This window comes from Hirundo rustica, chromosome 16 (genome assembly GCF_015227805.2).
Source record: "Hirundo rustica isolate bHirRus1 chromosome 16, bHirRus1.pri.v3, whole genome shotgun sequence".
Taxonomy (NCBI): Eukaryota; Metazoa; Chordata; class Aves; order Passeriformes; family Hirundinidae; genus Hirundo; species Hirundo rustica.
In genome coordinates, this window is record NC_053465.1 from 8,427,458 (window position 1) to 8,450,796 (window position 23,339).

Here is a 23,339-nt window from a genome sequence, read left to right on the forward strand (position 1 = left end):
ACGTGTTCAGGGACAGAAGGGCTCTTCCCTCCCTCTCCTCTTTGGTAAAACTGCTCACATGAAAATGGTGCCATGGATGAGGGAACCAAGGAAAGACAAGGAAAAGGAAGGCTCTGCTTTTCCTCAGTTCACCATCCCAAGCTCACCCCAACCCTTGATAGCTCAGCCTGGGAAACATGTGCAGACTGCCCTCCCACAGGCTTGGCCAGCAAAGTCCTGGAAATGTGTCTCCATTTGTTTAGGGGGGGGAAACAAGAGAAGCAAAGGAGCTCCTGGATCAAACCCACAGGCAACTCAGAGCTGTTCTTACCGGGAATGTATCAAATTCAGCGCCTTCAGAGCATGTGTGAGCCAGAGATCAGTCAGAGCTTCCAGTTCTGCTCTCAGCTGCAGCCAGGTCTCCCTCTTAGGAGCTCCTATTAAACCTGCAAGCAGGGAAAAGTCTTTGCAGAAGCACAGAAAGGGAACTGCACTCTGTGCACAATGCCAGAGTGCACCTGCCTGTGTTCTGAACTCTCCCACTGCCCCTCTCTTGGTGCCACTGCCTCCCTTTGTCACTGCCACGCCACTCCAAGGCTCTGCATTGAGGTCTGAGACCCAGCTGCAGCACAGTCCTCTGCTGCTGCAGCTCAGCTTCCTTCCCCTCGATCCTGTGGAACGATTCAGTCAAGCACACACGGCAGGACCTCCTTGGAACACCTTTCCTGCGGTGAGCATAAAGCTTGCACGGGGAGTGAGCAAGAAAATGGAAGAGCTGTGTAAAGTGGGCAGTGGCCTGAAGTCAGGATGGTTTTGTTTTTCCTGAAAAGCCTTGCCCCATTTCCAGTGCATGCAGGGCAGACTTGTACTCCAACCAGTAAGTCGTGGTGATGCTTTGAGTTTTGCTTCTTTTTTTTTCTAGTTAGAGGGAAATCTGCACTGGTGTACTGAAAAGGAGGCTGAGAGTCTCTTGGGAGAATTGTCTGGAACTAGGTGAGATGAAGGAACCCAGGGAGTCCTGCTATCTGCTGGTGTTGTTTTGGGGGAGTTAAAAACAAGAAGTTATAATACAAGAAAGCCTTCAGACAGCGATCAGATACGCTGTGTAGGAAAAAAAGGGCATATTTAGTTTTAAACTGTTTGCTCACCTGAACATTCTGGAAAATGGGAGAGTTGCCCTTCCTGCCTAATAAATTACAAAATAAAGCCCCACTCTCGGACCTGAGTCTTTCTCAAACCACTAAACCAGGTATTTCAGCAGGATTCCTGCAATCCCTGTACAGAACCACGCTCCAGGGTGACTGTGGAGGCACTTGCTCAGCTCACTGTGAAGCACTCGCACCACGGGGCGCCCTGCACCTCCTCCAGAGACATCCCTCGAGGCTCTCCAGCTTCTGGGAAGATGAAAGGGCTGCTGGTGGCCTGGCCACCGGCACTTACCCCCCACGTTGTTCTTGTAGGTGTTGTACATCTCTTTGACGCGGCGGTAGCGGAACGCCAATTTCCTCATCCAGTCAACTCCCCCGTGAACCCCCGAGCCCAGGCAGAGGTTGGCACTGGCACTGGAACTGTGGAAGCCATCCGCAGAGAAGTTATACGTGCTGGGAGAGGGAGCAGGCAAGGGGAGAGGTCAGTGTAATTACAGCCTGCACAGCGCCAGCAGGGAAGAGAAATGTGGAGACAAGTGGCAGCAGAGACACGCACGGGACACGCTGTACAGAACTGAAGTGCACCTTCAGCACAATTACCAGCGCAGACCTGAAAAATGTTCTGTTCCTGCATCGATTTCTCACAATAATCATCCATAAAACCACAAATTGCAAAGCTCTGTATGAGTTCTGCACATTTCATTCTTCTCCTTTTACCACGGCTCTGCAGGCAACGCTTTGGGAATAGCAGCTGGAATTGTACAGAAGTAGTTTCTATGAACACGATGACCCAACTAACACAGGTAATGGTAATGTTTGGTGCAGTTTGGGTACAAATTTCAACAAGGATCTGGCATGGCAAAATCCAGCTCCTCACTACTGAGCCCATTCGCTACAGACTGGATAGTGGGAAACCTTCCAGTCTGGTTTTGAAGCATTTTGGCATCAGCTGTCACAACTGTCTGGTTAAATCGTATCAGAAACTGGTGGGGTCTGACTGGAGTTCAACCTAATTTCAATTATTTCCCAGAATGGTTCAGACTCAGCACAGTCGGGGCCTGACAGAAGGCAGAGGCACAATAATGTGAGAAAGGGGACTCTCTACTTTGTGTGCTTGATAAAAACAGCGTGGAGCCAGGAGGGGAGACAGCGCAGGTCTGAGAATCGCTGACCAGCCCCCTGCTATTGCCAAAGGGCTGGGGACTGCCTGTCCTGCAGCTTCCAGCTTGGGAGACCCCATACCTTAGATCTTGACCATTATCATCTGATGATACATCATCTATGTGGATCTGGTCACAGTCCTGAGAGGCAAATATAAAAAAAAAAAAAAAAAAAAAAAAAAAAAAAAAAAAATTAGCAGTGTGTAAATGCTGTGGAAAAAAAATTGAAATAATGCAAAAGTACTTTAAGTGTAATATTAAGGAGATAAAATCTTACCATTTGCTAGCATTGTAGTCTAGCCAGTTAATTGTTAGCAACAAGTATCACATTGCACTCGCAAAAAGTATGAACAGACAGTGTGTGTGTGAGATCTGCTGTTATCTAAGGGCACAACAGCCCTTGAATAACGCAGTGAGTGGAACTCCTTCCTATGCAGACAGCAGGGAGAGAGATGCTTGTGTTTTAGTCGGGAAAGCTGTGTTTTTTCTACTCTGCATGCACGATAAGGCAGAGACTTGGCAGCCTTTCCCCCTGTGAGAATACTGCTTTGGACAGGAGGTGTATGCCCACGTAATTACAGGGGGAGAAGATCTGTCCCAAGGAGATTTCCAGAGACGCCTGTCCTGCCGGTGTTTTCCCAGACTGTTCTGAGGGGGCTCAGCTTCCTTTGATGTGCAGGGAAGCTGGGCTGAAGCTCTGAAGGCAACGCTCCTTCACTGCCCCAGCCACAGACTGAGCTGAGCAACAGTGTGTGTCACTAAGGAGGAAATCCGTGCACAGGAAATTTAGCCAGAAAATACACTTGGAGCTCAGCCTGCATGAAGTATGTGCTCGAGATCTTATCTTCCCAAATTCTTCATTGTTCGAATGGCAGAGGCCCTGCCTCAAAAATGTGAGAAATGTTATTCCTTTGGTTTCTTTCCCAGTCTCAGCATTAACATTAGAAAGAGAAAAATTGGGAAGTTTCCCCCATCACCTTAACTCTCCTTTCTCCACGAGCCTCACAGGTGAGAACTGAACAAAAAGCCTGCAAGCTGATGAACACTATCTTTTGTTTTGGCTGATTTTTAAGAGAGTTTAAAAGCTGGGACACTTGGTACCACAGGACTCTGGAGTCAGAACGACTTCAGCTTAACCAAGGTGCAGTAATTCTTCACCACTTCAGCGTTCTGTAAACCACAGAATTTGTTCTACCTTCCTTACACAATGACGAGTTTGATGAATTACTTTAAACTAGCCCCTTTAAAAAAATGAAAACCAAAAAAAAAAAAAAATCCCCAAACCTTTCGTTAATGGCAAAACACGACAGATAGTTCTTGTCCGCATCAATGAGATTTTCTGCAGCACTTTAGATAATTCTCAAAAAAGACACACAACTGCATCTTGTTCTCATCTTTTATCAACCCATCACTGGAGTGTACCTTGCTGTCTGTAACTGCAGGCAAGCAGCTGAACAGCAGGGCTCTGCTGGCACCTCTCTCCTCCAACCCAGCACTTTCACAGCCCCCTGGCAGCGGTGACCCACGCCGGGCTCGGGCCGGTGCACCTCACTCCTCAGGCTCAGGGCAAAGGCATTTGTGGAGGGATCTGTTTCTCTCGTTTGTGAATGGATTGTTCTGTACACCGCAGTGTGACAACGGCAGCTATCGCATTTCTGAGTTAATAAAACACCCTGCCACCGGGTGAGACGCTACCTCATAGCGCCGCTCGTGTTACCGGCAACTCGGGGAGCTGCCCGCAGCCCGCACCACCTCCTACCGCTGGGCCACCGCACTCATTTTTCATTCTTGCAGGATTTCCTTGAAATCTCAGCGAGTGGGGGATCAGAGCGGGATCCCTCGGAGGTTGTTGGAATGGCAGGAAGGCCGTGATGGGGACGTGGTTTCACATCTAATGGCTTTTCCGCTGACACGCTGGGACCTCCGTGGATGACGTGTGGCACACACAGCCCATACCTCAGGCAAGTGTGCAAGATCTCAGCCAGCCCTTGCAGCTCTGGTTTTACTCTTGGGATATCTCTGGGTGCTGCAGAACCTGCCTCCAGGTGGGATCAGGCACATTTGGAGGAGCCTGAGCTGTTTCTAAACAGCGCTGCTGGCTTGGAGAAAGCCTCTGCTGCCTCCTTGTGAAACACAGGGCTCCTGAGGAGATCCTTCGGTTATCCCTCACATGCCCTCGGAATTCTCCCAAGGGATGTCTCGTGCAGGTAAAAGAACAACTTAAAAAGGCACACGTAGTCTGTTTGTGGATCAGGACTGTGCTAAGGGTTTTAAACATCTCATGGATTCACTGATGGGTGAGCTTGCATCCCTCATTAGGTGGGGGTTAACAGCTCCCAGGACACAAAACCTCCAGGGACGGCTCTGAAAGGCAGCAACTTGTAAACACACTAATCCCCTTGTTTGTTAATTCCTCATCCCCTTGTCAGTCCTCCTGTCCTTAATACCTGTTTTCCTGGGAGCTAGACAATAATATCTCCAGAGGGATTGGGGGTGGAAGGTGCTATTCCTTAGCCAGCATTGTACTGTGAACAAAAGGCATCTGGGAAAAAAAGCACATCCCTGGAAAGGCCAGAGTGTGTATTTTAACTTCACTGTGATTTGTAACCTTGGCTAAGTTCTTTTCTCCCTGATTCCCCTAAGAAGGGGAGCAGAGAGGGAGAATATCTCCTGTCAGATGAGTATTTGCTGATAAATTCTGCAGCGTGATCAGAGCCCTTTGTGCACGACACCTTGCACGGCTCACACTTGCACCGTAGGGATTTCATCTGCCTGCAAGTCTTAACTCGCTGACAGAGAATCCCCCTTCTGTAAAAAGACTGCAAGTTTTTAGTAGGGTCTAAGACTTCTCCAGCACCCCCCTGTCCTGGGGACCAGTGATCAGCCTCCTCCCACACCACTGCCCTGAGGTTTGGGGTGGATCAGCTGGGACCTGGCCTGTCCAGACTGCAGCACTAAGAGAGGATGGGCTGAAGCAGGCTGGATCTGAACAGACCCATCTGAACGGAACTGCATAGCAGAATGCATTCAGCTAATGCATCCAGGAAACAATCACCTGAATCCCTTCTGGGTAGATCCTAAGAAAAGATAAAGCCCTGGCTAACCAGAGTTTCAGAATCGTTTTTATCCTTTTTTTTTTTTTTTTTTGACAGCAAAAAGAACATTCCAGTTCAGTCTCCTCCCTCAGATTTTGCAGCCAGTTTTTTTTGCTATGATGTGACATCACATCCTCACCAGACTAAGGAGGATCACACAGATGGGCTGTGCAAACCTTGCTGTATCTATGGGCAAACGTTTTGTCCTCATCGGGCACTTCCCGGGAATGCTTCAGAAGGGCTTTGCACCCTGGCAGCACCTTCTCCTCTGCACAGCTCTGCAAACTGCAGCCAGCAGAAGAAATCATTCCCCTGTGCTGAGCAAGGGAATTGATTTCCTGGTCCAGCCTGCCTCTCTGGAAAGGATGGGTGACATTTTCTCCACTCTTTCCCCTCGTTCCACTGCCAGGACTGAGGCCACAGCCATGCTCTGGCTGGTCCAGGCTGCTGGACCCCCCAGAATGGCTGAACTCGGATTTTGTGCCAGAGAAACATTTTGCTGCGTTTAAGAGAACCCCTGCTTTGGTTTCTAATGGGCAGCCCTCCCCCTGCTCTCTCAGCTGCAGCCCCTCACCCTCTGCCCCAGCACAAAGGGTGATCAGAAATGGTTTTTAGCTCATTTTGTCTTGCACAGGCCAGCACCGCACCACACGATGGTGCTAATGTATGTGGTAATGCTTGTGGGTCTTCAGCTCCATCTGTTCCTGTGCTGCTTTTTACAAATTCCCTCTTTCGTTTTTAAGGATGTTATTCACTGCATTTTTTAAGCCCAGTACTCAGTGATGTACGATCCTTAAATACCACTCTGTGAATACACAAAAGTGACTTTTATTTATCATGCTAAATGAAGGAGTAGGGTGGGTAACTGCATGACTCTGTTGCTGCAAATTCCTCCAAACTGACATGGCTTTTTTGGAAAGTAAAATTCTGTAAGGCACATTTACTTTTCTTTAAGTCTCCGTCATCCATCAATTTTTCATTGAAAAGGCTCAGCTAAAACCAAACCACCAGTGCCCAGAGCTGTTACTGACTGACAAATGTGCACAATTTGACGAAGGCCAGACAAATTTGCTGCTTCATTTAAAATTTTAGAGCAGTAAGTAGAAAAAGGAGAAGACTTATTTTTAAGTGAAAAAAGAAGAAAACTGATTTTAAAACTGGTAATTCTTGCAGAAGTCTAGAAAGGCAAAGGGGTTTTGGAGGGTCACTGTGCAGGACATGGAGCTTTGTTACATCAAATATTGAGATCTGATGGATGAAAGGTGATGCTTCTGTAGTAAATATTATCACTACTTAAATACTGCCCTGGGCTCCCAAAGAGGAGCTCTCTCTTTTTTTTTTTTTTCCCAAAGAGAAAAATTTTACTTTGTACTTTTCCACGTCCTCATCACAAACTCCCTCTATAAAAAAGTTGAAAGAGGAAAAGTCTGTCAGTTCAGGTGCTTGTCTTTGAAAGGAAATAAAAATTCTCAGCAAGTCAAACCTCAAGACTGCAGGAGCCAGGTGGCAGGAAAGGTTGTGCCTCCCCTAACACAGGGGACCACAGTGCAATTAAGCAGTGAAGGAACCAGAAATTCCTGCTGAACTCCTCAGGCACAGAAAAAGTTCTCTCCTTTCATCTGGCACAGAAACAAATTCTTCCTTTTTCAAGTGAAGGAAGGAAAAACCAAACCAAACCAAAAAAGACCACAGAAGTCTGCCCAGGGATGCCAGGTTTTTCCTTCCCCAAATGCCTCCAAGCAGTGTTTTGATTCCAGGTGCCCAAACCCCACCTTATCACTGTGTACAGGATCCACCCAGACTGAGTGCTCTGACTGCAAATGCCAACACATTTTCATCGCTGCTGCACAGCTGCTCCTCAGCAGTCTGCCAGCATCGCTTTGCCTGCATTTTACCACACACTCAAAAGGATTTTTACTTTGTATGAGAGTATTTAGGAAAAAAAAATTCCTGAACAGAACGGAGGTGTCAAAGGGATGATTCCAACAAGCCAACTAAGGTCCATTTCTCTGGGGTCAAAAATAAAAAGTTTCTTGGTCAACCCCTCCCCACGTTTGTAGACCACATGCAAATGATTACAGAGAGAGATGTTAAATAAAATAAGCAGCTACATACCTCCAGGTCATTGAAGAACAGATGTGTATCTGCAAGGTTGAAGATCATTTCTTCCATCATGAGACCTATCCTCACAGACGTTGTGGTGTCCTGTTGGGGAAAATCAGGTTTTTTCCATTCACTTTGATTTTCTTTTTTTGGGGGGGAGATAGGTCTGGGAGGGGGGAGATCTTAGACCAAAATCAGGATCTACACATTCCTATCTTAAAAGATACATTCATGAAAGTAATTTTACTTCCCATGTGTATTTTAACATTAACAACATTTTCCCATCCTTTCTTTTGCTCTCCTAGATAAATAAATTCTGTCTTTGAAGGACATCTGTGACTCCCCCTGACCACCAACAGCCCACACACTTCAGATGATATAAAGATCCTTTAAACACCTGAAACTGTGTAAGAATTGCTTCAGTAGGTTAGATAAAAATTGATTTCCAACGGCATCATTAGTGCCTAGTTTGGGGGTAGTTACCAACCACATGCAGAGGGTGATTCTTTGCTGACTTGTCCTTCACCAACAATTTCACTCCCACTGGAGCTGCCTACTCATTCACCAGCATCAATGGAGTTAAAACAGCTCCATCCTACCATGTAAACCCAACTGTAACATGATAAAAGCCTTGCCCAATATGACTATTGCTGCTCAGCACAGCAGGCTCGAGAGCCTCAGCTGGAGCCCCAATGGCAGCTTCTCCCAAATAATTGCTTAAAAAACCTCAAATAAAATTAAATTAAAAAAAAAAAAAAAAAGACAGCACAAATTCAGGAGAGGTTCATCTCTCACTCCAGCTGGGGTTGAGAATGGCAGTGCACCCAATGCCCCTGACTGTGCCCCTTTGCTCGCTGATTTTCCTGTCCCAGCAGCTCCCAGCCCAACCATGTGTGGGTCTGGTTCAGCCCTTCCCCAGGAGGGTCCCAAACTGCTTCCTGAAAGGGAAGGACCCTGAAGGGAAGGTGCAGAAGCTCTGGGTGCCTGCAGCATTTTTAAACCACGCTTTTTTAATGACTGAATGTGAAGATTCATGTGCTGGCAGCTCTAAAATACCTTCTGCACCTTCATAAGCACATGTGAACTTTCTCACATCCAGATGCTGCTTCTGCCAACAGTGACAAAACCTTTAGTGAATTCCCCTGGAGAAGGATGATGCTACCTGCAGCTCTGCTGAAGGGAGTTTGGTTAATTCATCCTAGAAAATTAATGTTTTTCCCAGCTGAGACACCACTTGAGCCTGTGGAAGGGCTGTCACTTCATTGCCTCACCAAGCCAGCAAGCCAACCACCCCTCCTGCCCCCAGACAACCGACCTTGCTCCTAAACCCACAGCAAGAGCGCAGAAACACATTGATGCAAACAGATTACCAGCAGTGCATTTTCTTATTCACTAAATACTTCTACAACACAAGCAAAAATAATCTGTATTTCATTCGATAAGCAGCCATAGCACAAAAGCATTGTGCCTGTTCAAACTGAACAACAACACACAGCTTGGAAAAACCCCACATTCCCACAACAGCGTTTTCTTTCTGTTGTTAATCCATCTTCAGTAGGTCAGGCATCTCTTGATGTATAAATCTGCCTTGCTTCAGCATGGTGTGTGACTTCAGTGGAGGAAACCCACCCACTTAAACACAGTCCCTGCTCTAATTTCCTGCAGATTTCTGTGGAGTCCTGTTATTGTACGCCAGGACAGTGATGAATTGGCTGAGGAGCTCTAACAGGGAGCACAATGTTGGGAGGGTGAGCACATTTCAATCAACCTTTGTGGCAGATGCTGTTGACATGGATGGTGTACTACACACCAAGCTAATTATTACACATTCTTAGCGAAGCTCTCTTTAATTACAGCAGAATGGCTGTGGTTTCAGCCATGTGTGTGACTCACAAGCCCTGTGCCCATTACAGAGCAGCTCTGTCACTTATGTTTAATCGTGCTTGTTGCTGTCCCAGAAACAAGAGCGCTGTCTCTGGGCAAAAAGTAAAAACTTCAACAGACCTGCTTTGAACATATCTCTCATTTTCAGCCCCAAACCTGCTCCCCTGATGAGGCACAGGGACACAGGCCTAATCAGGGCATTTGACTGTGGCCCCACAGGAACGGCACTGAATCAAATTTTACTACCCAGGTGTAGTTACACGGGGGAACTGTTTTGAAGAAAATTTGCTGCTAGGAAGAAATTATTTTGTAAAATGGTTTTTAATGAAGCAATTTATTTTTATACATTTCAAGGATCATTAGGCTTTAAAACTCTTTCAGGAAATCTCATTGGTTGCTATCTGTCATTTATCCTCTAAGTTTCATTTTAGCTTTATTGGTATTAATCACTAATGGGGAGTAGGAAACATTTCCACAGTGTATGAAGTTACCTCCTCTTTAACTAAACAATATGGAAACCAAACTGTAGATGAGGGGGGGGGGGGGGTGAGGGAAAAAAAAATCCTCCTCTTGAGATACAGAATATGATGGAATGAAAACAAAACAGAAAAATGCACTTTACCACCCAGAGGGGAAGTAGTTTGGGGAAACGATTTGGCACCACTGCTTCCACAGTATGGACATTTCCTCCACAGCAAGGCACACTTCCAAGTCTTAAAGAGGCTGATAAAGTTTTAAGGCCAACCAGCACTCCCAGTATGACAGAGGTGCCTAGAGGCACGAGGCCAGAGTTCCTCCAGCAGTTATTTATTTGCATTACTGCAGCACCTAGAAGCACTAGTCCCAGACTCGAACCCCACTGTGCCAGAGGTTGTGCCCAGCCCGAGGAAAGACAGAGTTGCTGCAGCTGTCAATTCAAGGAGGGATAAACAGGAAAACCAGGCTGACAGAGAAGCACCAAAATGAGAGTGGTATATCCAAATTCCCTGTCCAGTGTGTAAACAATCAGAGAGAGGATTCTGAAACTGGAAGATGTTGATGGAGTGCTCTTCCTAGGCACAGAAACCCTGTGCCACTAAAGGACATCTCTGTGCTGCCAGTGGTGCCCTGGTGGACTGTGAGTGCCTGAGTTGGAGCAGTGTGAGCTCAGCAGAGCAATGTAAAGTCACCAGTGATCCCTGCCAATGTCCTTCTGTAGGAAAAGTGTGCCCAGGAGCCCTGGGAACAAACTTCCTGACTAACACATCCAGCCAATGCTTCCTGATGCATGTGAAGCTCAAGGACCAACAGCTTGAAATGAAATCTCCTCCAGGAACCACTTTTTGCAGAGAAAACAGATTAATCTAAAAACTCAACTCTCAGAGCTTGTTTAGTAACTTTAGAAGAGCGAGGTCCTCCCTCTGCTAATCTACGAGTCATGCTTTCACAAACAAGGACAATGAGAGGCAGGGGTGGAAAAGAGGCAATAAACTCCTTTTGTAAATAAAACTTCCAGCAGCACAGTGTAACCCCACATGCCTCATCTCTGCCATGCTGGTGGAGTGTCCTTCAGGGTCAGAATTAAACAGCCCCACAAATTACTTGTAGTGCAAACCCTGGTGCTCAGACCAAGCATTCCTGATCCTCCCATAAACAGGGAGATGTTCGCAGCTTCCTCCCGTGGAAGCTTGGGGGAGGCAAGCATCAGGAGGGAAGTGATCATTCTGAATTATTCATTCCTCAATACACCCTTCTCAACACGCCCTTCACTCCCATTCCTAAGGAACAGGAGTCATAGTCTCAGAGTTGCCCATTTCTCCTTAGGGCACACCTTGAGGGAACCGAGAGGGAAAAAAGCCCCTGTTCCCTACTAATGCCTCACAAACAAGTGATCAAAACATACAAGGAATAAGTCCTTTTTCAACGTTTTTGATCTGAAATGTTTTCCCTAAAGAGCATCCCTGGACATGGCCCTGCTGCTCCTGCCATCACTGTGACTCTCAGCTCGGGCGTGATGGGCTACTGCCCACTGCTGACAGTGGCCACCCCTTGTGAGTGGGTAACTTCCACCGAGTGAGGCTCTGCCAGCTCCCAGCTCCACTTGCTTTGGGGAACTGCTGCTGCCTGCTGAGCACATATTCCTGCTAGAGGAAAACATGGGCAGCAGCAGCAGCATGTGGAACATGATGTAAAGGAAGACAAAAACATCCACTTAGCAAGGAGCACATTTTCTTTCATATCCCAGTGGCACAACGTCATGCATTTGTTGCCAGTGTTGCTCTTAGTTTGGCCACTTGAATGCATTTGAATTTCCAGCCCTTGAACTAGTTCTCCACATTTGAAGTGAACTGTGTTTTAAAAATCACAATTGGAGTTCAGTTATGTCCTCTGAGCTACTAACACCTCGCCTAAAATAAATTTCTGTTTCAGTTTTCATTTTAAAGTAATAATATGACAGAAGACTGCTAAAAGGAGCTTGTTGAACAGCCTTCAGTTTGTCTTGAAGACAATTTCCACGAAAACTGGAGGTGAACAAAGAACAAGTATTTCCCTATGACAGCAGTGGGAAGGTAGATCTGCTCACACCACACAAACTCCCACCACTCTGTATTTCAGCAGAGCAAAGGGAATGCAGAATGCGCCTGCACACCCAAATTAGCTTTAGTGTGGGTGCAAACTGCTGCCAGGATGTTGCAATGTGCCTTGTGTTGGTCCCTAGAGCCTCTCCAGGAGCTGACCTGCACAGAAACATTCACTGCCAGAGGAAGTGGCTCTACCTCCACAGCAGCCCACGGCACTGAGCCACACTCCAACTCCACCAGCAGCACCCTCCCAAAAGGCTCTGCACTGAAACCACCTTCCCACAGAGCTCCTGGAACCAGGAGATGGATTTTCCACACGCTGCTCCTACTTGCCCTAGAACATGCATTAAAAAGACGTGTATTTGTTAACACCTGCAGCTAATCCAAGCTGCATGTCCGCAGCCAGCTCTCCCTTCCTGTACACGGTAATTCTGAGAGGAAGAGGGGAGCAGATTTATCTCTGGCAATCTCTCAAGTGCAAGTCACTCATGCCTCCAGCCCAGGATCCAAAGCCCTCTCCAAGCTCTGCCTCGCAGGCACCCTGCTCAGACTTGCAGGCCATTAGCAAAGGGGCAAAGCTGGCTCCTTTCAGACAGGTAACAAATCTGCTCCTTGTCTGACTCTGCTTCTCTTCAGCAACGTGACAATTACCTCGACATTGGAATTGTCAGGACAAAGTCATTCTGAGCGTGGATCTTGGATTCAGACACCATCGCCTCCCTTAAAAACCCCACCAAAATAAAGCCCTAGCATTTAAAACTAATCAGTCCTTTTAAATCCCTGTCAAATACCTATTTATGCCCTGAGCAAATAATTACTTTTCTACAAGGAAGAAAGTACTAATTAAGAGTATTCATCAGACTCCTATTCTATAGGGTTTATCTGCCACAGGTGTCAGCCAGAGGTGAGAGACGGATTAGTACACAATCAAGGGCCTTCCGAGTTAAATCTCCTCCTTGTGGTTATCTGTTAATAATAAAGTTGTCACCAAAAGAAAGAATTTAATAGTTTTAATTGGGTTTAATTACTTGGAAACGCCTGGAAAATGGACCAGCTTGGTTGTAGCATTAAAAAAAAAAAAATAATAATCAAAAAAAATTTCAAAGATACAAATACCAAAGCCACATGTTTGAACAAAAAGTCAGTGAGAATAATCATCCTTTCGTTGTAACGTTTTATACCTTGATCAAAATTTGAGACATGAACAAGACTTTCCCAGAATAATGGGAAATTAACCACGTGTATGAGTTCTAGTTCAAGTAAATTCATGTCTTTTTCAGGAAAAAAACCACATTTCACTCTTTTACTAACTACACCTAAGTAGCTTAGCTTGCAATTTTATCTCTTTAATAACACAGGCTACAGCCAGTCTGAGCCTCTCAGAGCTTCCCCAGTGAGAGAGAGCATTTGTGAGAAAAGCTGTTTAAAGTAATGAAAGTAGTTGAGGACATAAAAGCCATTTTCACAAGTGATTTACTTAAGGGACTACACTTCAGGCTTCTTTGAAAAGGATCATCCTTTTCAAAACAAAGATATTGCTCATGAAAACACTGATACATCCAGGTTTTTTAGTCAATCTTCTGAATTTAAATGAATGGTGTCAAGAGACAGCACAGTGTGACCTTGTGGGAAGTCCATGACAGATGGAGAGCAAATAGAACTGGATCCCTTTGCTTCAGGTACCTTTTTATATTCACCCTTCCTGTGGTTTAAGGGGCACTTCTAAGTATTCCTACTGTTCACTGAATTACTCCTTTCACTGCTGAGTCTCTTCACATATGGTTGGAAATTATTCCAATAACCAAATGGGCACAGAGGTCACTAAATCCTCACATTTAGGGGTTGAAAAGGCTCTCCTCCCTGTCCAAAGGAACTGTGCTTAGGGACAGGCAGCAACGACCACACTCATTTATCCAGGGTCTGAACCCATCAGCTCTGGAGTGGATTCCAGAACTGTGGGAATACTGTACTTAAATACAAGTTAAAAGCTGGCCTATTATGCTTGAGGATAAATGGGAATTATTTTTATTTAGTAATACAAAAAAATGACCAAAAACCTACAAATAATTTCTTTTTGCTGTATGTGGCATGCGTTTCAGAAAAGGGAGTGGAATTTAAACCAAATTAATCTTCATTTCCTTCCCCTCAACACAGGAAAAGTCACTGTATTTCCATATGAAAATCCTTGATAGCCCTATGAAAAATACAAAATTTCTGGAAAGCTTGGTGGAAACCCATCATGGACTGCAATCCTGAGCACAACGACATATTTTGCACATGCAGCCTCCTAAAATAAGTCATGCCCCTTTGGGTTTTTTTGACCTTTTCCCCTAAAAACTTCAGTCCCAGTTCAGCCACACTGGAAAGCAGGTTCCCTTTCCTCAAGCTTAATAACCCAGCATTCCTTCTGATATATATTCTACATCGAAAATAATCCTTTCACAGTTCCAAATGCCACGTGTGCAGTCTGCTCTGAACCCCTCCTGCTGCCCCAAAGCTCCAGGACCTGAGGTCACATCCACAGGAGCTCGGAGCATCTCCTGTGCCCACCTCCAAGCTGCTGGGAGCTGCTTTTGCTGCTCCCGCCGCTGCCTCTCATCAGCCAGCGCAGATGATAAACACAGATGTTTGCTCCCGAAATACACACTGGAAATAATCAAATGGCTTGGAATTATTTACTCCCTTCTCTCCAATAATGAGCTAAATAATTGATATAGCAGCATGTCTAAAGTAACAGACTTCTTTATTACCTGCAGTGATTGAATGCTTTTTTAATTTAACTTAAAAAGGCATTAAACACAAGGTTTAGCCTCCAGTGGGTAAAAAAAATCTCCAACTTCCTCAGAAAATCCTTTCCAAATTGTATTCATCTTGACTTAATCCACGATCTACTGAGTGAATTAGGCTCTATTTGTTTTGAAAATCTATTTTATGGAGTTCCAAGGGCTGTGTTTTCCTTAGGAAGGGCTTATTCTGCCTTTCTGACCAGGATGCCTGCTAGCAGCCCTCAGCATAGGCCTCTGCAGGTTTTTAACGTCCCAAGGTGCCCCACACATATGACTAACAAAATGTAAATAAACACAGCTGAGCCAGTAAGAAATTGGAAGGTTTTCTCATTAAAGAAATAAAATAAACAGATGTCCTTAAGCACTTTGGCTCATGTTTGTCAAAGGAATGGAAAAGTCTCAGATGTTTGAACAGCAGTCATGATATAAGGCCACATCTCAAGCGAGAGAAGAGGAAAAAAAGCGATGCCCTGGCACTTAGAATTAACTAATAGTTCCCAAGGGAGGCCGCTTTTGATTTGAACCTTAGCAACTTCTACAAATAGTTTTTAACAGCCGAGCAATAAAATGGGGTTTTATTCCTTCTCAGTTTGTAAAGTAGTAAAGGACAGACTCGGCCATTAGGAGCATGAATCACCAGCAGATTTGATTAAATCCCCATGGTGTTTCAATCAGGTCCTGGCTTTAGGGTCCTCTGAGAGAACAAAGCAGGGAAAAGCACAAGCTACTTGAAGCAGTCAGTGAAAACAGGGAAGGGGGGAGAAAAAAGAAATTAAAAAATCAAACCTAGGGTTTTACAAGGAACTCGAGCAGAGCCAAGGAGGAACTTTTCAATGACTTCTTTTTTTTTTTTTTTTAATTGGAAATTATAATTCATTTAAAGGAAAATTTGTTATAAGAACACGTAACAGCCAGTGAAAATTTTGAGGAATAAGGTTTCTTAGATCCACAACATCATTTCTGGGTGAGAACAAGACACTCCAGTTCACAGCCAGCATACAGCAGCTGTAACATGTGTTTCAATGCTAGAAAATCATATTTATGTCCTGTCCTCAACCGGGCCAAGCAGAAACTTTTGCTGCTTTGTCCCAGAGGTCCTGCTATGATTGTTGGACCCTCTCCTGGGTCACTGCAAGTCTCTCATCAGAGAGGCCAAGCCCATGTTTGCACAGGCTGGAAAGCTGAGCGCATGTCCTGTCTCACCCACACCTGTCTGCTCACGGCTTCAGTAACCCTCACATTGCCAGGGCTGAAACACAAAAGCATTAAAAAGAACGTGGCTGTCACAGAAAACCAACCTCTGCTTCAAACAAGCACCTGAGGCACGCTGCGAGCCCCAGTTAGCGCAGAGAGGCTGCTCCACGCAAAGCAACCCCACAGCCCCAGCTCCCGGGGACACAGAGTCATCATCCAGGGAGCCCAACACAGAGTCATCATCCAGGGAGCCCAACACAGAGTCATCCAGGGAGCCCAACACAGAGTCATCATCCAGGGAGCCCAACACAGAGTCATCCAGGGGAGCCAACACAGAGTCATCCAGGGAGCCCAACACAGAGTCATCATCCAGGGGAGCCCAACACAGAGTCATCATCCAGGGAGCCCAACACAGAGTTATCCAGGGAGCCCAACACAGAGTCATCATCCAGGGAGCCCAACACAGAGTCATCCAGGGAGCCCAACACAGAGTCATCCAGGGAGCCCAACACAGAGTCATCCAGGGAGCCCAACACGGAGTCAGAGTCATCCAGGGAGCCCAACACAGAGTCATCCAGGGGAGCCCAACACAGAGTCATCCAGGGAGCCCAACACAGAGTCATCCAGGGAGCCCAACACAGAGTCATCCAGGGAGCCCAACACAGAGTCATCCAGGGAGCCCAACACGGAGTCAGAGTCATCCAGGGAGCCCAACACAGAGTCATCCAGGGAGCCCAACACAGAGTCATCCAGGGGAGCCCAACACAGAGTCATCCAGGGAGCCCAACACAGAGTCATCATCCAGACGAGCCCAACACAGAGTCATCCAGGGAGCCCAACACAGAGTCACAGTCATCCAGGGAGCCCAACACCTCTCACTGGAAGTTAACCAACATCCAGAGCGTGACTTTGCACGACTCGGATTTAAAACCGGGACGTAATGCGCTTTACGGATTTTTGCGGTTTGGTTTTTTTTCGGAATTTGAGCTAATTCCAAATGCTGAACAATCTCAGAAATCATATGGCGCTTGCAGGGAATTTTATAGATCCGAACTCCCAGGTGTCAGCAGACGCTGTCAAAGTGCTGATAAAGCTCCAACACAGTTCAAGAATTTAGACTGTCTTATGTGTTCAAATCTCTAAGTCCAGACTAAAAAAAAAATTCTTTTCATTTGATTCCAGGATTTTGGAGTATCTTGCATGTAAAGATGAATTTTAATTCCAGTTTTTACTTCACTCACAAGCCATTAGGATACCTCAGTCCCAAGAAGTGATGTAACACAGAACAAGAACACACATTCTTGGAACAATACAAAATACTAAGAAAAGGTATTGGCTTCACAGAGCTCCCTCAAATTAAGGAAAACAACACACCCACTGCTCCCTTTTCTTCTTGATACCAGTGCCTCGAAAAGCATGAGAATGACACTGCAGTACAATACTTGAACAAAAATTTCTGCATTTCTTTCAGTCTAGAAATTTTAAGGCTTAGACAACCCAGGCTATGGAACAAGTTTGCAAATATCCCAGATGGAGAAAGAGGAACACAGTCACAATTATTTTTGGCACAGGACTGCATGCAATCTCCTCATATTGTTTCTAAATTACTACCACCAAACGAGCCTTTCCGTGCTCACCTTGCTGTGTCAAACACGTCCCTTGACTTTCACCCAGCTCCTGTGAAAGCCCAGCAGCCCTCTTACAGAACCTGAGCCATTTTACCCCCACTGTGTTTAATCAGTGATTTGGGGAACAGATCTTTGCTGCCAAGACAAAGCCTGCAGCCATCTCCCTGTGGAACTGGAGCTCTATCACACACACCTAAGGGATTAAAAAGGCTGGATGGACACCTCAATAAGCCACAAGGGTCTACATCTGCTGTGGTCTGTAGGCACAGGGTAAATATTCTGCACCCATACAGTGATCAGGAACTGAACAGGTTTTATAAACCCTCCTGAACATAATATCCAGGTTTACCTGCCTCAGGAACCTTTGCGGGGGTTGCCTTTTCTCGTCATCCTATGGCAAAGACATTAAGACCAAATTTCTGATGATCCTGCAATCCATGGGCTACAGCAAAGGGTTTGGGAAGAAAGGACAAAAAAGGAGAACCCTAGGTTGGGCTTCATTCATGCTTCAACTTTGAGTAAATTTTGGGGTTTAATTGCTTTTGATGCTGCGGGAAAAGTATTTTCTAAACACCTGAGATTAACTCTCAATGCCCTGAGAAGGCCATATCTATGTAAAGAGCCACAGAGAAAACAAAGAGAATTTTCACATGAAGTCAGGTCAGAAAATATGCATTGAAGCATTAACCATTAATAACACGGCTTTTTTTGAGTTCTTTCTCCTCTTTTTTCCCCGCTCATTTTTTGGACAGCTCCCTGTTGCTGCCATCACCAAGGAAGGGGCAACACACACAACCATTTGAGATTAAGTAGCTGAAGAACACAGGAATTTAGACCCAAATCTCTGAAGCTGTGGCTGGTCTTCCTCCTCCCAACTTTCAAGAAAAAAATCACCCCAAAAAGAGGTGTTATTCTTCAGCTTGAACAACTTTACTGAGTAATTCTCTGAGCACCTGCAGCTCCACCAGTGCAACAGATAGGATGATACTGGGAGATAAATGTTGGCCAGGGGAATGGTCACTGAAACCTTTTTTGGAGAAAGACATAGGGAACCAAGATGTCCATGTGTGAGATTTAATTATAAACATATGCACGTCTAATTACAGGCATGTGAATTTTTTATGGAGAATTTTGGTTTTGATACCTAATTTACTTCGAGATTAACGCTTCCTACACTGCTGAAGTGAGAGATTCTGAAACCATTAACCTCTGGCTGCTTCTCTTGTACTTGATAGTTTTGAACTGTGCTACTATTTAACAGTTCCCAGCCTGTCTGAATGTGCCGTATTTCCCTCTTGGTTTAAGGTCTGTTCCAAAGCCCACCAAAGCCTCTGGTTGTCTTTGGATCAAGCCACCAGCCTGTAATACTTTTACAGCACAATCATTTCCCTTACAGGAGAGTCCTGAGGAATTTAATACTGATGAAACAAATGAAGAACTGCAAAGAAAATAGTCCTTCTAGAGAAGTTTCTCACAGAACCCATCGAAACTTAATAGAAAAGGTGATTCATTCTTTAAAAAATGATACTCCTGTTTATATCATTCTCTAAATTAGTATAAAGGAAACAGACAGCAGAAGCCCCCACACAGGAGATTCCAACTCTACACCCTCTAAACGTGTGCAGGAGGCAGCAGGTGAAGGCATCTGCTTCCGAGGTTCTGTGCTAGGACAAAGTCAGCCCATTCAGGGAATTCTCCATATGAACACAGCAGCCCCTACCCAAGGCTCAGCTCAACCACAGAGCAGATCTGCACACCCCAAGTTTGTTTCCTGATCCTGCCTAATTCTTTCTGGTGTTCGTAGGCAGTAGGTCTGAGCTTACACGTGTACACCTCGTTCATTATGTTCTCTGGGAAAAGGAACCACTTCAATGACCTTGTACAACACAGGGCTGGGTAAATCCCTGCTTGGAAACACGTGCTCGGTTTTCAGAGGGTGCTGTTAGAAGTGTTAGCAGCATTCCGAGTGCTGCAGTAGACTTCCACACCACAAACACCATTTTATATCCTTTACAACTGTGCACATCTAACAGTGAACAATAAATCTATCTTACTAATTACACATTCAGCTTGTTATAACCATCGTAAAAAAGTACAGCTGGTAAAGCCATGAAATGATGTCAAATCATATTTCTGCTTTCTGGAGAGAAGCTGGGTTATTTTCCAGTCTCCTGATGAAGCTGAGTGCTCAAAGCCATGTGTGGAAACAGCTGCCAACTAGGTCATCCACCTTTAATTAGGTAATGATATTGTCTTTTTTTCTACGCATTTAAAAGTGTTTGACATTCTGTAATTCAAAGTGACTTAGGTGTTTATCATAAAAAGCTGCCTTAGGAAGAAATTGAAGCATGAGGTACTAAATCCAAAAGCCAGTGTTTTCCCCTTAGCAGCCAAGTTCAGGCTGTTCAGCCAGAGTTATCTAAAAAAAAAAAAAAATGGAATTGCCTGTATTTCAAAGAGGGTATCTAAAGTATGGTCAGCTAAACGTGTTTCTGAAACCCCCCTCAGAAATGTGAGCTTCAGCAGCTATGGGAAGCACAGCCAGTTCTTCATGGCAACCCAGACCGAGGAACACAAAATCTCTCTTAAAAAATTGTCTGAGATTCATAAGGAAACAAAAAAAGTCGAACAAAAAAAAGTGTTAGCTTATTCAGGCTGGAGTGAACGGAGTCTGGCTGCTGGATGCCCTCTCCTGCAGAAGACAGACACTGGAAGAACATCCCAGCAAGTGGCAGCTGAACAACACAAGCTTTGGAAAAACAAGGGGCTACTTGCAACATGAAAGGGAGGCAAATTAAATTTTCACATGTTCGGAGGAAATACCACAGGACACATTTATACAAATATGTCTGAATAAAACAGGCAGCATCTGTTTGAAAAGCTGTCTCATTAGCTGCCCCCACAGTTCCCGACGCAATTTGGCTGGACAAGCAGTAATGCTAAAAAAATTAAATTTTACCTTCCCATATCTGGATGCAAAGGTTCCCGTGAGTAAGGAGTGAAAAATAATTATCGTCTCATCCAAATCCCACACAAACACACGCTGTGATGACAGATGGGGTGGAAAAAAGAAATATAGTTACATATTAAGCAACTGCAAGAACAGGTTCAGTCAGGAAATATGTCCTGTTGGACTAGAGATTTTTAAGATCTCGAGCCATTTGGAGCACTGACTGTGGATGTTTTGTGAAAGGAGGCCAAATGAAACATCAGGAATTTTGGAATTATGTGTGTGCTGGCCATCCCAAGAGCCTGCTCTCCTAGCAACCCCAGAAATCCCCCTTTGCCTACCAAGTCAGGGGAACAAAACATCAGGCTTCCAAAAAGCCCAAAGGAAAATAAAAAAAGGGTACATATGAAGAACAGTTTGAGATGTTGATAACACAGAAATTGAGCAATTGTTTTGACTACTCATGCCTGCAGGTTCCAGTTGTATTACTAATTTGGTTCTGTCTCTCAAATTTGCTAACAGAGGCAACTGTTCATCTTTGCTGGATGTACCCAAGGAATAGAAATTAAAGTTATTACCTCAATCTCACTGTCAGCAGTAGGGGAAGGATCGTTGCCTCTTTTTGACCGGGCTCGTACCTTGCCATCTGACCCTCTGTGGTGTCTGTCTGTCTCTATATCTTTTGCTGGTGTTGTTGAATATTCCCCTATTAGGAGAAAGAAATTCCATTGTAAACTTAACTTTTGCATTGTGTCACTGTAATTTGAGCATCAAACCTTTTATTGAAAAGTAACAGAAAGACTGTGAAAACACCACTAGAAAATCTCACTCTTTTCACACCAGTAGCTAACAGTGTCATTGAAATTAGTTTTAACTCATAAGATTTTTAAAGAAATTTCAAAAAATCACCAAAACCTCCTATGTAACATTTCAAAAAGGACATGTCATTTCAAAAAACTTTATCAAAATTTTCATCAGAAATAAAAAAAAATTGGAATTTTACTCCCCTCCATTCTTTACAAAGACAGAAATTAGAAAGGCAATAGAAACAGAATCCAATACCAATTACACTTCTGAATTTTTTTTCAAATATATATTTTTTTAATTTGATGAATGCTAATGATTAAAAATATACTTTCAACATCAACTTTTATTTAAAAATACCGAACTAACCTGTTGAGCCTTAGCCCATTTCTCAGAGGATGGTATTTTAGATATAACTGAGAAAAGACAGTTAAAAGATAAACTTCCTGTGTATACAGTATCTGTTTTGATTGGCTTGAGTTTCACAGACCTGTCTGGGTTTCACTCACCTTACATTACAAATCCTTTTCAAACATATTTTTCTTTACACTTTGCTAAATTGTGGCCTCTGCAACTTCCTAGAATAATCATACTCTTCTTCAGAGAAGCTGGGATTGTGCCCAAGAAGCCTGTTTGAAATCATCCCTTCTCAAAAAGGCTGAGATAAGATCTAAGGAAAGGAAAATTCTCCAACTGCTTTTAGAGTGGCCTGTGATCACTTCTTTTTAAAAAACAATACTAGTCTATTTTCCTTTTGGAGCAACCACAGATGTTGGGATTTGTTTCTGAAGTCAGCAGACCTTCAGTGGGTGTGTACTGCCATCATCCACAAATTGTGTGGTGCTTTATATAAATGTTATTGCACGCCAATGAAAACTAGTAGGGAAGTGATATCTGAAGATTGCTCTTGAACAGGACACTGGGGGATCATAATCCACCAGTAATTCCATAAACTACTTCAGCTTTGAAACTTTAAAAATTAGGCATTCAAAGAGAGGACACAATTTTTGAAGCTTTTTTTTTTGGCATGGAATTCATCTTGAACTTTCATATTAGACACACAGCTTGTGCTGATTTTTTAAAGAGGGGCTTTCTCTTGATGCAGCTGTTTGCGAACACACAATATTACATGTTGTAATAAGAGGTGAATATAATCCTTGACAAAGACATGGGCTAAAACGACATCAGACACTGAGGACACTGAGAATTTTTTAGAGCATGGCTGCTTGTTTTGAATCCATTGCCATCCCTGTCAGCCCTCAGTACCGATCTGGGGTTGGTATGTCATTGTCTTATCTTTCTGTAGAAGAAAAGAAAGAAAACCAATCTCCTCTACCTTAGAGGAGATCAAACCTCACATGCTCATGGAAACAACACAGCATGGTTTTAGAGAGCTTGGATATTCCAATCTCTTCCCAAACCCCGTTCAGTGCTAGACGATCCGAGCTATCGATACGTACTTTAATTCTGAAGTCCAGCAGCAAGATGCTAGTGTTTGTGTCTCCAGCTGGCTGAGGCTGCCAGGCTGGGAGCACAGGAGGCACCTACCAGAGAGGGATTCTGTGCTCTGGCTGCTGATGTTGTGGGAAGACTCCTGCAGGGAGTAGGTGGAGGTGGGGATGGCCGAGGGGCTGATGCTGTTGGCAGACACGTACGGGGAGCTGTAGGACGAGCTGTAATACTGAGAGTACTGGCTCTGAGGGAAGCTGGGATACGAGGAATAGTCCTTGGAGGGGAAAAAAGAAACATCTTGTAAGCAAACCACCACAAAAGCAATGCGTTACATGTGCACGCAGCAAGTCACGGCTCAGGAACATTTCACTGAAGAGCTGCGCTTGGTTCACGTAGGAAATGACATTTCTGCTTCTCCCAAATATAATCCTATTTTATTACGATACAATAACCAACAAGAGGTCAGAAATCTAGTAAGTTCTGGGTTTTTTTAATAGGATTTTAGTTATCAGTGCTGACACACTTTATATTACAGAGTTTAACAATTTTATGTAAGAGTGAAGTGGGGCAGCTTTCTGAAAAGGGCCATGATGCA

The 23,339-nt window shown here is 44.6% G+C and overlaps 1 protein-coding gene across 5 annotated transcripts in view; it reads right to left on the reverse strand.

The window, feature by feature from the left end:
* The window catches only part of EYA2 (EYA transcriptional coactivator and phosphatase 2), an 87,623-nt gene that overhangs the window by 5,659 nt on the left and 58,625 nt on the right, over positions 1–23,339 (reverse strand). For 3 of the 5 annotated variants that reach the window (XM_040079867.1, XM_040079865.2, XM_040079863.1), the window contains exons 7-13: positions 22,841–23,018; positions 21,067–21,194; positions 20,498–20,581; positions 7,498–7,587; positions 2,370–2,428; positions 1,420–1,580; positions 311–425 (exon numbers count right to left, since the gene is read on the reverse strand). In XM_040079867.1, the coding sequence (XP_039935801.1) occupies positions 311–425; positions 1,420–1,580; positions 2,370–2,428; positions 7,498–7,587; positions 20,498–20,581; positions 21,067–21,194; positions 22,841–23,018 (815 nt within the window). The remainder of the gene's footprint in view (positions 1–310; positions 426–1,419; positions 1,581–2,369; positions 2,429–7,497; positions 7,588–20,497; positions 20,582–21,066; positions 21,195–22,840; positions 23,019–23,339) is intronic. The other 2 variants (XM_040079866.1, XM_040079864.1) reach the window with 1 other exon arrangement.